This window comes from Neodiprion lecontei, chromosome 2 (genome assembly GCF_021901455.1).
Source record: "Neodiprion lecontei isolate iyNeoLeco1 chromosome 2, iyNeoLeco1.1, whole genome shotgun sequence".
NCBI classification, from domain to species: Eukaryota; Metazoa; Arthropoda; class Insecta; order Hymenoptera; family Diprionidae; genus Neodiprion; species Neodiprion lecontei.
The window spans coordinates 13,322,992-13,337,578 of NC_060261.1; the positions used below are offsets into that span (position 1 = coordinate 13,322,992).

Sequence of the window (14,587 nt, forward strand, 5' to 3'; positions counted from 1 at the left end):
CTGTCAATGTCAAACATCTTTGTCATACTTATAGAGTTTGTGAAAGGCTCTGTCTTTGTCTACCGTGTGCCAGATACTCGAATCGGATGACTGTATGCGGCGGCCATCTTGAATTGAATTGAACCTGATTGGCCGTGTGCTATAGCAATTTTGATCGTCGGATCAGTGGATTAGCTGCGTGCAGCGGCCATCTTATGCTGAATTGCAGCTAATTGGATAGCGCATTGGCCATGCTATGTAGACGTGAATCTCATTGGCTGCATCTGTTGTAATCCATTGTAATTCTATTGCCGGAACGTGGTAACTTCTCAAGCTAGTACGGAGACTGATAACTCATTCACACCAGTCACGTTTCACCACGTATTTTAACTGGTAGTACACAGTAATTGTAAACTCGAAAATGTCCACGCAGAAGACGAATCTTCTATGCTGCAGTTTGCTGTATTTCACAATTCCATGGATTGTTGTTCTAAACGCACAAAATGTATATGGTAAATATATTTACTGTTTTTACTCACCTTTAAATTTCATTCTCGTACCTCGATAGGAGGTTTGAATCTAAATAAGATGCAAATGTCACGGATCCAAAAACATTTTTTACCAACTGAATTTTATGAGTGAATAATTTCTTAAATTACAAATATTGCTAGTAGAATTTTTTTTCTGTTATACTGCGAAAATCCTTAAATTTTTCTCTAAAATTGGATGAAAAACTCGGAGAAAATTTTTGTGGATTGTGACTTTTTAGTGGTTTAGGATTTCAAAAAATTTTTGACTAGTAATGCACGAAAAATGAGAGAAATATAATATAATACCAAAAAGCATTTTCAGAAAAATTAAATTCTATCATAGACATGATTTAGAAATTATAAAGTAAACTGAAAAAATCAGGGGATATCCGGAAAGATTATTATTTTTTGAAAACATTCTGATGTTGATTTTATCCTATTTTTAATTCAAATAGTATATCCTTAAAAAAATATGAAATACTTTGTACATTGGAACTTTTCAAAATGAACCCCTTAATGAATTCAGTTTTAAATATTGAAAACTCTGGTCTTTCAGCAAAATTTTCAATATCAAAAATTTTATGAAACTACTTATATGTCACAAATTTCATATTCAATTATTATTTCAGCAAAGGGAACAAATTATGTAACCTGTGGATCAGTATTAAAACTTCTGAACATTGGCTCTAATGTCAGACTGCATTCGCATAGTATAAAGTACGGAACTGGAAGCGGTCAGCAATCTGTTACAGCAACAGAAATTCAGGAAGATGGTAACTCACATTGGCTTGTAAAAGCTGAAACTGGAAAGCAATGTATCCGAGGGTAATAATCCATATTCATTATCCAAAAAGGGCTTAGCACAAGACTGAGCATAATATTGACTGGTTCAAAGCATGTTTTTAAACTTTGTAATACATATATTGAAACAGAAAACCAATAAAATGTGGAGATATAGTGAGATTGGAGCATCTATCAACGAAGAAAAATCTGCATTCGCACCACTTCAGCTCACCTTTGAGTGGTAACCAGGAAATATCAGCATACGGCGATGAAAAAGGCGAAGGGGACACAGGGGATGACTGGCTAGTGGTTTGCCAGAGTGAATTTTGGGAAAGGGATAATCCAATAATGCTGAAGCATATTGACACGAACGTGTGAGTTTCATAAAAGGGATATACAGCGAAAACCTGAAACAGGCACGAAACTCAGCATGTGAGTTTAATATGAATCAATTTTATACTTCAGGTACTTATCAAGCAGTGAAAGAACTTACGGCAATCCAATAACTGGCCAAGTTGAAGTCGTTGGAATGTACACACCGATGGGAGACAACTCAAATTGGAAATCAATGGAAGGTCTTTTCATACACCCCAGCGACTTCAAGGCGCAACATACCTATCAACATACGGAACTCTAAACTCGATTAGACAAATTAATTACAGTAATTATTTATTTTATATCGCAGTAATGAATAAAGAGGAAAACGAAGATGAAACTGAATAAATCGAATAAATAGTTATTTCTTTTTTTTTTTTTTTTTTCCTTAGCAAAACGTTATGAATCTAGTATATTTACAGTTCTTAGAATTTACATTTGATTTATCTATTTCACTTAGGTTCAAAGAAGCAAAATAATACTAAACGATTATACATATTATATACATTATGAGAAAGAGACAGAATGTTGTCATTTAATTTAATAACAATATTCTTTCAATGTCCTAACTTCGATTTAAAAAAAATCATAGATATCCACACTCATAAGAAAAGTATCAGACCACCAGATTTCGAATTCTGCTAAAATTGGTAGGGCTCTTTCCTTGACCCAAAATATGGAGCTCCAGATGTGCAATTTCACATAACACGCTTTCATGTCCTCGGTTTAGAATACGTCATGTTATTGAAAATTCGTAGGTACTTCACTATTACTCTAAAAATAATATATCGCTGCACACTACAGTTTTCACTGGAAAACAATGAAATTAATATTTAAGGCGAAAATATTCAACAGATTTTGTTTGTTACGTGATTTTATGCATGAATGTTCTTATATAATCAGCAATTAATTACAACCAAAGTGGCGAGAGGCCTATTAGACGAAACCACATAGAAAACTTGTACTTTAGGAGGAAACTTTTGAGAATTTACGTTCTTTTTCTCCAGCCTCAAGACATCATTTTTCGATGTTACGACGATTCGGCAGTGAAAAAAAAGTTTTTTCACACATGGGGAATGATGATCATACGCAGAATGAGAAATGATTACATTTCTTTCCATATGCCTGTTTCGTGTAATTTTTTAGCCCTGAAAAAGCCGTTGAATGGAAAGAGGAAATTCCAGAGACCATAACTCCCGAATATTTCGATGATGTTGTATTTTTTGATGGAATGAGGATAGTAGCGTTGCCGGCCAGTTAGACAAGCGTGAAATTTCCACAGCCCGAATATCAGGCAGATGGATGAGACAGCAAAGAGTAAATCGAACAGCATTACTAAGACAACACAGGACTCTTGGCCGTACAACAAAAACCGCGCCAGAGCAAACGGGAAGGAAAAGTGCAAAATGAGTTGGAAGGCGCCCGAGTTAGCTCCGAAAAAATGGTCCAGATGATCATACAAGTAGGAACCGATAATGATCAAGGAGTAAATTGAGGCGAATGAAGTGTAGAGACAAATTAGAATGAAGCTGCCCATGTTCTGCCGCAGTATGCAGCCGCCAAGCAAAAAACAATGGTGATCGCGATAATGAGAGCATTTTTTGCAGTGAACGCAATGTCGGGTGGGGCGAGAAGTGTACTGAATACATTTTTCGCAGTACCAAAACTTGTCGTTTTTGTTTATCGGTGGTTTAATTGTGGGAACGCGACAAATCGTGGATGAATCATCGGTCTGGACTTGAACCGCGAAAGAATCGCCCTGAGCTGATAAGTTTGAGTTCGAGGCGATTACGATGGTTGTCCGACTAATTCTGTGTATCGAAAACCAATTTGCGTAGACTTGCGCGCAAAGAAATACGAAAATTGGTGATATTTCTTCGCTTATCGTTAACGTTGAAGCGACGACAAAAAAACTAAATATCAAACTGAAGACTGGACAGAATCTGATGACCGTCAGAATAAATTTATTCTGCATAATTATTTTTACGGCGAAGTGGCGGATTTGAACAGTATTTCTGGAATCCCGCGCTTTCTCGTAACGGCCGTTTTCCGTTAGAAAACAGGGCTGCAAACTGCTACGACGCCATGTTGGATAACATATCTGTAATAGCGATCAGGATTTTGGTATAAGAATTGGGAGCCGTATTTAGTTTAACAAATGATGAATTGTCGACTCGGATAATCTTAAACCGGTATTTATCGGAGATGAATTTACCTGCTGTGGTGCGAAAAAGCAAGGATACTGAAGTCAGCTTGTCAGGTAGGACCGAGGGGACGGAGCCGCCTTGACAACAGAGGCAATCGGCCCGTCTACGTTCAGTTGCGATCCCGTGAAATAAATTCCGTGCAACGGTCATTCACGTATTTTCGCCACCAGTTCGGCCGACCTGGGCATTATATACAAAGCGAAATAAAAACAAACACCAAACAAATGAACAATTATATATGTATATACATGCATATATCACGAAATGACACGTGGTCCAAAGCTGTAATTTATAGTTTCGTTGTTATCCCATATTTACAATCATTATTCAACAGAGTAATCGTTCGGTGATTACGAAATGGTACTTCTGTTCCTTTGTGCCTGGCATCCAACTAGAAAATTTCAACTATAATGTACAAAAAAAAGTCCAGAAGGATCGGCAATCTAGTAAAAATTTTTGAATAATTACGAAACATCCATTTTTCAATAAATTTCTCATACTGGCATATTTTTTAAAATTGTAAAAAAAAAATTAATTTTTTCTCGCCAGGATAGACCAAAAAATCTCTGCACAAAAATATACTCGAAGATTTTACGTGTAATAAAAATGAAATTCCTGTAATTACAAAGCATGCTAAAGGAATATTTTTGAGACAACAGAGACAGTAATTAATTCTTCGAAATATGTTTTGCGAATGTGAAATTATTATATTTGAGAATGAAAATCAATTCTCTACAATTACCAACAAGGGGTGTTTCACTGAATTAAAAATTGAAAGTGTCAGCGTGATTACATATTTCATGATTATTCACATTTTATAGGGGAATTACGAGAGATTACTTGACAATTAATTTTACTTTGATTACGCGATTTCTCACAATTTCTTAGTTTTCATGTGATTTCGTAAAATTATAAAGAGATTTTTGTAATCCTAAATGGTTTCTCATGACTCCCAATGATCAATAAAACAAAATTTTATTTTAATATTACTGATTTCAGTGTGATTTCGGAGATTACGAAATAATTTCGAAAGATATTGATGGCATGATCCCTTGTATTACACACCACTTGATTACCAAGCACATGTAACAAATATTTCCAATTCTCCGAACACAAAATTTCTTTGCATATGTGATTTTGTGTGTTAATAAACAAAATTCTATTTTTAATGTCATAGATATAAAGAATGTACACAGATTATTGCTAAGATAGTGAAGAGAAAAATTCTTCGAAACATTCTTTGCACATGTAAATATTTATATTTCTGAATAAAAGTAAATTTTTCATGACGACTATGGAAGTGCGATAAAAGTTACGTGTTTTAGCTTCATGTCACCATTGACATGATCTTTGCACGTCTACTCCTGTAAATTCCAAACAGTATATCTGTTATCGGTTTTCACATATTTCATCTATCAAGAAATAAGGATTATTTCTTGAAATGTTAATTAATTTTCAGCTTGCAGTGTTTGCGGGCAGCAACATGACACGACAACATGTCCGTTTTTACTGGATCTTCATTATGTAAGGAGGGACCTGTGTTTCTTTTTTGCTTTATATCTGAAGTGACTGTTTTGAAAACACAAGAAAGAAAGTGTCCGCTTAATACAATTTGCAGCCCAACAAATCGATCATTTCTAATAAGTGTTTGTTGTTGATTTTTTCTTCTGCAATGGTCAGGTTAAAGATGCACCAGTCTTGTCAAGGGCGAGACAAACACTACCTGAAAATCTGGAAATCACCAAAATGGCAGATGGTTTGATGACGGTCACAACAAGGATCGAACTGCCCAGAGGAACAACGTTTGGTCCACTCTACGCTAAAAGAATATGGACAATGAATCCATTAACCCATTTCCCAATTAGAGTATTTGGCAAATCTACCTCTGAAACATATCATCTGGATTATTCAAACGAGAACAGCTCAAATTGGATGTGTTTTGTTGGCCCGGCGTCAAACGCCAAGGAGCAAAATCTGATCTGCTATCAGGTAAGCTTTTGAAATACTTTCAGCTCTTGTTTACACTTAGGTCACGCATTTATTTTTTCTTTCAACCTCTTTAGGTGGAACAGGATATTTTTTACACCGCGATGCGCACAATAGCCATAGGCGAGGAGCTGAGAGTTTGGTACGCACCTTATTATGCGTTGAGGATGAAGATGCCAGTGTTTAACGCTGACTTTGCTAATGTCAGCGCAACTATACCAAATTCAGAAATCCAACAAGTGATAAAGACAGAGAAAAATGGCGAACAGATTGGGTTACTAAGTGGGTACAGTTGAGATTTGAAGGAAAGTAAAACAATGCTAACACCAGTGGTAATAATTAATAATAATCCATCTGAATTATTACCAGAAAAAGATGTCGCTCAGGAATTGGCTGAGAAATTGCCTGCACAGCATCTCGGAGCTAGGGATGATAAAGCAACGTGGAACTGCAGAATTTGTTCAACTGTTATCTGCTCTGTCGTCGCTTATGCCAAGCATTTAATGGAGCATTATAAGCCATTGATTGGCGTTTATTGTAATATATGTAACAAGAAATGTAACAATGTGACGGTAATTTGTAAAAATTTATCATATCTGTTATGCACTTAGCTTTAAACTCACGATTAGTGTAATAAAATCTGAATCACCTATGGGAGATAATTTTCAAAAAAATGTATACTATAGACAACTCTGTTTTGTGTCTCTGATCACAGGCCTTGGAACGTCACAAGAGTTCCAAACACCCGGAGGAATCATCCAACGACAGTGTAGTTGGAATACCGACATCCGAAAGTCAACAGCAACAAAATGCACAAGTAAGTAAGAACTTGAAGATTGTCAAATATGTAGTTATGATATCCTGTGCAGTTTGCGAAAAAAAATAAAACATTAGTTTTAGATTTTGAAACACTATGAAAAAAAAAATCTTCACAATTTATAAAACGTCATTCATTTCTTGGTCATCCAATGATTGTTAATTTTCAGACCATCTTCCTGAATATAAGTGATTCCGAAGGACAGACATCGGAAGCGATGAAAGATATATTAGAGAAATTCAAAGCCGGAAAGGCAATAACAGAGAGCAGTTTGTTAGCAACTTCAACGCCGAATGATAAAGATTCTCATCACTCAGATCTACCGATTTTAGACACGAATTCTATAAACGTGAATGATTTACTCCAGAACAATGGTTCACTGATAGAGAATTCGTCACTCAAATCGATCCTTGAGAATCAATGTCTAAACATGAATTTAGGACTGAACACAATGACTGACTCTATGCTTTCAGTGGAAAATATTTCAGCCTCGGATTCTGTAAAGTTTAACGTCGAAGAGCTTGCCTCAGAGCTTTTAGATATTGTGCCTGATGTCGACAATATTAACAAAAGAATTGACAACCTTGAGTGTGATATATGCGATAAGAAATTCGAGAAGGTCGACTACTTATATCGTCACTTGCGCAAACACACTGGGGAATTCATATGCCCTGCTTGTCTACTGGTGAGTAGATACAAGACAGCTAAGACTTTTTTTTTATTGTTTTTTTGTATATTTATCATTCTCCATCAGATTTATCGTTTTTTTTTTTCATCATGAATCTGGTAAGCAGGTATGAAATGACAGAAAAGAATCGATAAGGTTTAAAAGAGGATCAATGTTTCGGGATAAAATTTTGCTTACAATTTTCTGCACGGTCTTTTTTTCACTGAATAGTACCTTATCTTAAAGTTTGGAAGCACCACTTGAACAGACTTGAGGATTATTTGATATCAATTTTCCTTGTATCGCAGGTATTTGCCAGAAAAGAGAATTTGCTGTCACACACGTGTTTTTCCCAAAAATTGGACTACCATTACGAGTGTCCGTACTGCCAGAAACCTTTTATGTTGAAAAAGTACTTAAGAAGACACATGGTCAAGCACACAGGTATGCATAATCAAAGATGTTTGCTTCTTTTCTGAAGATGTTTTTTAACCGAATGTGTACTTTTACATTGCAGCTTGGAATAATTGCAAGTGGTGCCATTCTCCGTTTTCATCGCAGTCCGAACTTGAGGCACACAAATGTTTGACTCCAAAGCATGAGTGCCTACAATGCAGCAAACGGTTTGTGCATAGAGCGCACTTGAATCGGCACCTGAAGTTACACGAAAACCCGAAACCAGCGGCGAAACGGGTGAGAAAAAAACCGCCGGAGAAACCTGTCATATGTGAGAAGTGTGGTGACGTTTTTAAAACTCCGTACAGCTTGAAGCAGCACCTCAGTTCGCACGGTGAGCAGTGAAAGAAGCTCCGCTGTAACCGAATTTATTGTGGCGAGAGGTGTATTCGATATGGTTGTCTTTCAGGGGAGCGAACTTACGAGTGTGACATTTGCCAGCGAAGATTTCATCGCATTGGTGTTCTGAAAGAGCATAAAGCAATTCATCAGGCAGCGCAAATACCGTGCAGCATTTGCGGGAAGAAATTGAAAAGCAAAAAAGCTCTGGACATCCACATGCTTTTACATGGGAACAAGAAATACCAATGCGACAAGTGCGATAAAGTGAGTTTGCAGATGTGGTTGAGATGCTCGAACCTTGTAGTAAAATGGTTATATATACCTTTGCACCCCTTGTTTCAGAGTTTCTTTCAGAAGTGTAACTACCAAAAGCACCATACCAAATTTCACAGTGAAAAAACACCGTACAAATGCTCTCTCTGCTCTCTACAGTTTGCAAACAAGCTCAAATACAACAAGCACATTGAAAGCCACACTAAGCCTGCCCAATTCATGTGTGCAACGTGTCCTAAATCCTTCCATAAGGTGAGGTAATACACAACGTTGCCTAAAATGAGCTGAAATTTGCGAAAATGTTAATATGGTGACCAGATATTGTATTGTGAAATTTTGAAAAGTTTTTCCGCACAATTTCCGAGAAAATGAGTCGAACTTGAATCGATGATTTAAAGGGGGAGGTCACCCTTTCATGATTGGTTTTTCAGAAAACTTTAAATAGCTGCCATTGATACGGGAAGGTACTCAAATAACCAACGATTATACGACTGAAAGACACTGATTTTAACTTTAATTTGGGCTTTGAAATTTGAGAATAGTTCGTAATGTTTTCACTGTATTCATTTTATCCGAAACGACGTTTTCATCTCTCTTCACCCATTAAATTCGACACCGTTGGTACGTTTTTAATGACATTGGTACATATTATATTCTGGGAAGTATTTTTCGTAAGAACTAGAACAACGTCCGAACTAAACCCTGTGAGTTATAATATAAAAAGTGCAAAAATTTCCAATCAGTAAGTAATATCACGAAATTTAACAAGTCTTTAATTTATGTGAAAACTACATGTTGCATTAGAGTGTGTACCAAGTTTGATTAAAACAATACAAACGGTATTGAAGTTATAGTACGATTGTTGAAAAAGATTGTTTCGTGTAAAATGAGTGCAGTTAAACAATTATCGATCACCTTCCAAATTTCAGAATTCAAAGTGGAGACAGAACTAGTATCTTTTAGCTATACGATCGTTGGCTATTAGATACTCTTCTCGTATCAAAAGCTACTACTCAAAGTTGACTTAAAAATGAAAGTGCAGAGCCTGGGTTTAGCGTGCCTGACGTGATGGTCAGAACACTACCTGTTTCATTCATGAGGAATTTAACCGTTTCTAAATTCACTTGTATGATCTGCAGGAATGTCAGTTGAAACGTCACACGCAGACGAGTCATAGCGGGATTGTTTATCGCTGTCCGTATTGCCGAATGGCGTTCAGACACAGACATAGCGTGCGAAGGCACTTCGAACGCCAACATAATGCCTTGAGAGAGGACTGGGATAAGCCGGGATTTCTTAATCAGTTAACAGAAAAAGCTCCTGTTGAACCAATTAATCAGGCACAGATTGAGGATAACAAATTTTTGGTGAATTACGAAGATGTGAATAATAAGGATTTTGGGGACACGGACAATGCGCAAGGTAATTTCTCGATCATTTCAATTAAATGGATCGATAAAAAACAAAAGTCAAACATTTTAGACTCAATCACCTCTCTTAGTGACTTTTTATCAGGTTTCCATGTTTTGAGGTCTGAAAAATTACTTCTGAACATTTTCCAGTGAATGTTGGGTGTGTGTATGTGTGATCAATATTTTGTCCCACAATATCTGTAGAATGAATGAACGGATTTCGATGATATCGGTCTCAAACGACGCAGTTCTCTTAATTTAGAACTGATTAGATTTTGGATTCGAGTCGAACTAGCAATTTTCGAGTTATGCGTATACAACAAAGAGAAGGAAATATATTGTTTAGGTAATAATGTTTTCTGAGGTAGAAACACATCTGAGCGGCAAGTGTAGGCTGACTCATCAAGGTCAGCCAGATTACTAATTTTTTTTTCCTAATTTTAGATGGCGCTATGCTGCTGTCTGTCACGGGAATAGACGATACTGCATTTTTACAGACACCTCAAACTGACAGTGTGGTGCAACTTACCACGGAGGATGAAGCCAATTGCAATTCGATAACTGGTGAGCAAATTTGGGTATTGTATTTGCAATTGAGATTACTTTAATCCTTCAAGTGGGGAAACTTTTTTTTTTTTTAATTCGACAAGTTCTAAGCATCGCAACAAGGGCTTTAAGCCCGGAAGGTCATTAGTAAATTTATTTACGTATCTGCAACAATTAAAAAGACAAAATTTTTCAAAACTGCTGTTATTCAATTAATTTGACCAAGAAATATGTCCAGCTTTTGAAAAAATATTTTTTCATGTGAGACTGCTTGTGGCAGTTTCAGCTAGTAGGGTTTAAAAACAATATTGCAATCCTAGGTCACGAAATTCTTTTGCAAGTGGCAGGCATCGAACAGCCAGGATCTATAACGAATTCAGATTTGTCTCTGACTGAGGTGCCGCAGCTGAGTATTAGCGAGTCGGATGCGCGTCTGGCAGAATCTGTACTTGGCAATGCCTATATATTTGGAGAGGACGGTGGTGATATTATGTTCTACGTACTAGATAACGCCCCAACAATTTCCGAATATTAGTGATAAGTTTGCTTTATCTAACTTGTTATTAAAAATTATTAGCACAATTGAACGTTTTTACGATAACGTTCAAGTAAAATTTAAGCAAAACGGGAAGATTGATCAACATCGACATTTCCTGGCGGCAAAATATTTCTGCATATTTTTAAAGGAATATCTAAAAATTTCACCAAATTATTTATAAATTCTAATGAACTCTTTTGGAAAGAGAAGGAGTAAAATCACCACTCAATTAAACAGAAAATCAAAACAGAAGCCCTATCAAAGGGCTTTGAAATTATGTTTACTATCGACATTTAAAGAAACGTCAAACTTCTGAAAAAAAGATCAGATCAGCCATGTACAAAGTTATAAGTAATAGGCTTTAGACAAGTTGGCCATAATGTTATTCAATTTCTGCATTTTTCTCGAAGTACTCGAAGTGAACATACGGCAGTTTTCTAATGTACCACAAGGACTGCCATAATCTGTGATATTAGCTACATAAATACTTTTAGTATGTTATATATTCTATGTATATTGTATGTCTAACGTATGCAAGCAACGATTTTGTAAGTCTAATACGTACTAACGAAATTCATTCTACTAATTAGAATTTTCATCGTAACTAATTGGTTATTATTTGCAGTTTAAAATGCAGATATCAAATTTATTTCTATTATGATAGCAATAATCGCTTTGTTCTTAATTTCAATCGATTTTTTAAGAATAATCTAAAGTAATTAATTTTATTCATTAAACATGAGAATTTGTTCATAACATTAAGCCGTCATATTTTTACACTATTTAAAATTTTGTAAAAATTGAAAATCTATAATTTATATGCTTCAATGCGTTTCTGTCGTTTGGTAGAAAAAATATGATTTTTAATTACCAACATGACTTGTAAATATAAATTCGATATCAATGTTTTTATGGTATCCCATTTTCGTGGAAAATCCACTGCTAGAGCTCAAAACATGGTAATAAACCAGAATAGAGAAAAATGTTTTAGTCAAAAGTTAGTTGGTTACGATTACGTTGACAAAAATGATTATAAAAATAAATAAATAATATGATCCCGAAATTTCCGACACGCGCCAACCTGAAACAAATTTATAAATACTGCACAACGTACTCCCGACAACTTTTGTATAAAGTATTTTTGTCCATACCTCGTAGCCACTTTTGTATCAATTGCAATAAATATATTAGAATAAGACATCCTTAGTATATGTACATACCTATATGTAAGTACATCTAAAGAGTGCCTGTTCAAAAAGCTGGTATGCTTATACCTATGTATGTATGTATAGATACATATACATATGTTAAATAAATACTTGAACTCTAAAATAGACATATATATTATACACGTAAAAGAAAAAAAAAATATGTAGTAAGTAAAAAATGCGTAAGACTGATGTTACTGTGATACATGTTGTGAAAGTACATGTAGATAGAGAAACAGAAGAAAATAACAGAGATATTATTATGCAAAATACCATAAGATAATATTTAAAAAATATTATTATCCCACTTTTATCATACTTATGTATACATATATATATAGATATATGTGTATATACATATACTGGGGCTGTGCGGTTACCAGAATTCTTCGGGTTGGTCGGTCCGGGAAAATTCTATTAGTTTCGGGTCGGGTTCCCGTCATTTTCGGGATTCCCTAAAAATAGCAGTTTTGTAGAAATTTTTGGGATTCCCTGATGACTGATGATATACTTTTTACTGACAATACTAATGTCATTTAGATGTACTATTCATTTCGGGTTTCGGGTTTCTCAGATTTCGGTTTTACGAATATTCCGGGTTTCTCGACCATTCCGGTATCACTAAAAAACCCGATCCGATACAAACCCGTCCCGAACCCAGACATTTTTCCCCGAGATTTTGGGAAACTGCACAACCCTAAGATATATTATATACATGATTGGTACTTGTTATGTTATGTTATTCAAAACAGCCCTTAGGCCGGGAGTTAATAAATGATAAATATACAAAGTGTTTGTATGTATAGCCTGTCTATACTTCTTCCTGTTCTATTGGGTATCTGTATTTTTCTGAATACCACTTTTATATATCACGATTGAGATTCAGACAACTGCGTACGACGTACTTGACTACCGCTACTTAGCACATTACGATCTAAAGTATGATAGTAATAATATTACGCAGTCTGGGATATTGAAGGTTGTCCGAAAAAAGTGGTTAGGATCGGTAGAATACATGAGATGTTGCCATGGTACTTAAAATTTTCAGATATTTGTCTATGTGGGCTTTGAGAAAATTCAACTCAAAAAACGGGGCTCTACGAAAATGGGGCGATGAAAAATTGTGTTGATAAATTCAAAACGACTGATTCTATTTTAACGGTCATAGTTGGACAAACGACTATTTGAAATGCATAGCCTATGTTCAGGATGTTCTTCTGGTGTAAAATTTGAAACACTTATATGTCTACATCCTTTATCAGAGTGATAAAAATAAAGAAATCCAAATCTCAACGTAAAGAGAAAAAACTTTGACAACCATACGATAAGAATATTCATTTGAACATCAGAATGTATATTCTGTGATAGTCTTTTTTTTTTGTCTACGGATTTCTTATTTGTATTATATTGCAAAAAAGGGGAAAAAACGACAATCAGTTTTGGGTTGTTTTAGATTATACTATAATTTATAATGTTAGTTATGCTACGAATACAAGACTACATACAATATTAATTATTGTATAATAGAATAGCATACAATATAAACAGGACTTTTGATTAACGTTGAATTTTGTAAATTACATACGGGTTTGTATAACGCTAATTGCGTAATAACCACATGGGGTGGGAGGAGGGGGTCACAGCACACGTTAGGTCTCATTTTGATCAAATTTTCAATTTACCCATTAATATGACTCTCTACTATGGCACAAGTAATTATTTGATAGAATAAAACGATAAAACGAAAAACGATATTGGACAGAAAAAAAACAACGTAAAAGGTCAAAATTCAAAATGAACTTTGCGAATAAAATATGCAATAAATACCGCCACAAAATTTTTGATATCAAACACGGAAGGATTAATTCAAAAAACAGTAAATAGATAAATAAGATGGAAAAGAGTATTTCAAAGTGAAATAGAAAATTAAATTAAAAGACCAAACGTAGCGCCACCTTAACCTACGTGCGTACTATGGCACATATCTATTATGATACGATATAAATATACATTAACAAACATGTAACACAGGAAGATTCAGGTATAACTGGAACATTTTTTTGGATAGATTCTTTTCGAATGTCAATATTTATCGGGTAGATATTGAAGATTTCATTCGCCTTTTTGATTAAAATTCGGAGAGTTCTAAATTATATTACTTTTCAATAATACCGAATCTCTCCATGAATTCCTGGACTTCTTGTGCGTCGACCAGGTGAAATAAAAAAAAAAAAAAAGTTTCAAACGTACTTTAGCTAACTGTTACCACTTTCATAGATTTTTCTACTGGTTTGAAAAGCTATTCCAAAAGCAACAGGTAAGGCTCACAATGAAAAATTCTGATGTATTGAAGTAAACAAATTATTTTTCGAGTATTGCCAAGAACTCTCATTGCATAGAAAAAAACCTAACCAATCAAAATATACATACAAGAATATTTATAATGTTTTTGATGCAGAAAAAAAAAA

General features: G+C 35.0%; 3 protein-coding genes across 5 annotated transcripts; 2 read left to right on the forward strand and 1 right to left on the reverse strand.

Annotated features, from left to right (window-relative positions):
* Positions 1-266: 266 nt before the first annotated feature.
* On the forward strand, positions 267-2,031 carry LOC107227914 (stromal cell-derived factor 2). Its single transcript, XM_015669196.2, has 4 exons — positions 267-491; positions 1,139-1,334; positions 1,442-1,666; positions 1,758-2,031. Exons 1-4 carry the CDS (start codon positions 401-403, stop codon positions 1,927-1,929), a joined length of 684 nt encoding a protein of 227 aa, XP_015524682.1. The 5' UTR covers positions 267-400; the 3' UTR covers positions 1,930-2,031.
* Positions 2,032-2,054: 23 nt separating this feature from the next.
* Positions 2,055-4,024, reverse strand: LOC107227904 (palmitoyltransferase app). 2 transcript variants are annotated; one of them, XR_006902862.1, is made up of 2 exons: positions 3,883-4,008; positions 2,055-3,768 (listed from the first exon to the last, which is right to left on the reverse strand). XR_006902862.1 is itself a non-coding variant. In XM_015669185.2 (2 exons), exons 1-2 carry the CDS (start codon positions 4,022-4,024, stop codon positions 2,773-2,775), a joined length of 1,110 nt encoding a protein of 369 aa, XP_015524671.2. In that variant the 3' UTR covers positions 2,055-2,772. The 2 variants fall into 2 exon arrangements, 1 of the variants encoding a protein (XP_015524671.2); XM_015669185.2 differs by having other exon boundaries at positions 3,911-4,024.
* LOC107227938 (zinc finger protein 470) lies at positions 3,746-14,441 on the forward strand. Of its 2 annotated transcripts, none has more exons than XM_015669250.2 (14): positions 3,746-3,927; positions 5,334-5,398; positions 5,555-5,863; positions 5,938-6,142; positions 6,230-6,432; positions 6,576-6,677; positions 6,847-7,362; positions 7,653-7,788; positions 7,862-8,134; positions 8,210-8,406; positions 8,485-8,667; positions 9,555-9,837; positions 10,272-10,391; positions 10,694-14,441. In XM_015669250.2, the coding sequence occupies exons 1-14, from the start codon at positions 3,873-3,875 to the stop codon at positions 10,906-10,908; spliced, it is 2,862 nt and encodes a 953-aa protein (XP_015524736.1). In that variant the 5' UTR covers positions 3,746-3,872; the 3' UTR covers positions 10,909-14,441. The 2 variants fall into 2 exon arrangements, with proteins under 2 accessions (XP_015524736.1, XP_046587482.1); XM_046731526.1 differs by lacking the exon at positions 3,746-3,927 and adding an exon at positions 4,188-4,320.
* Positions 14,442-14,587: the final 146 nt, after the last annotated feature.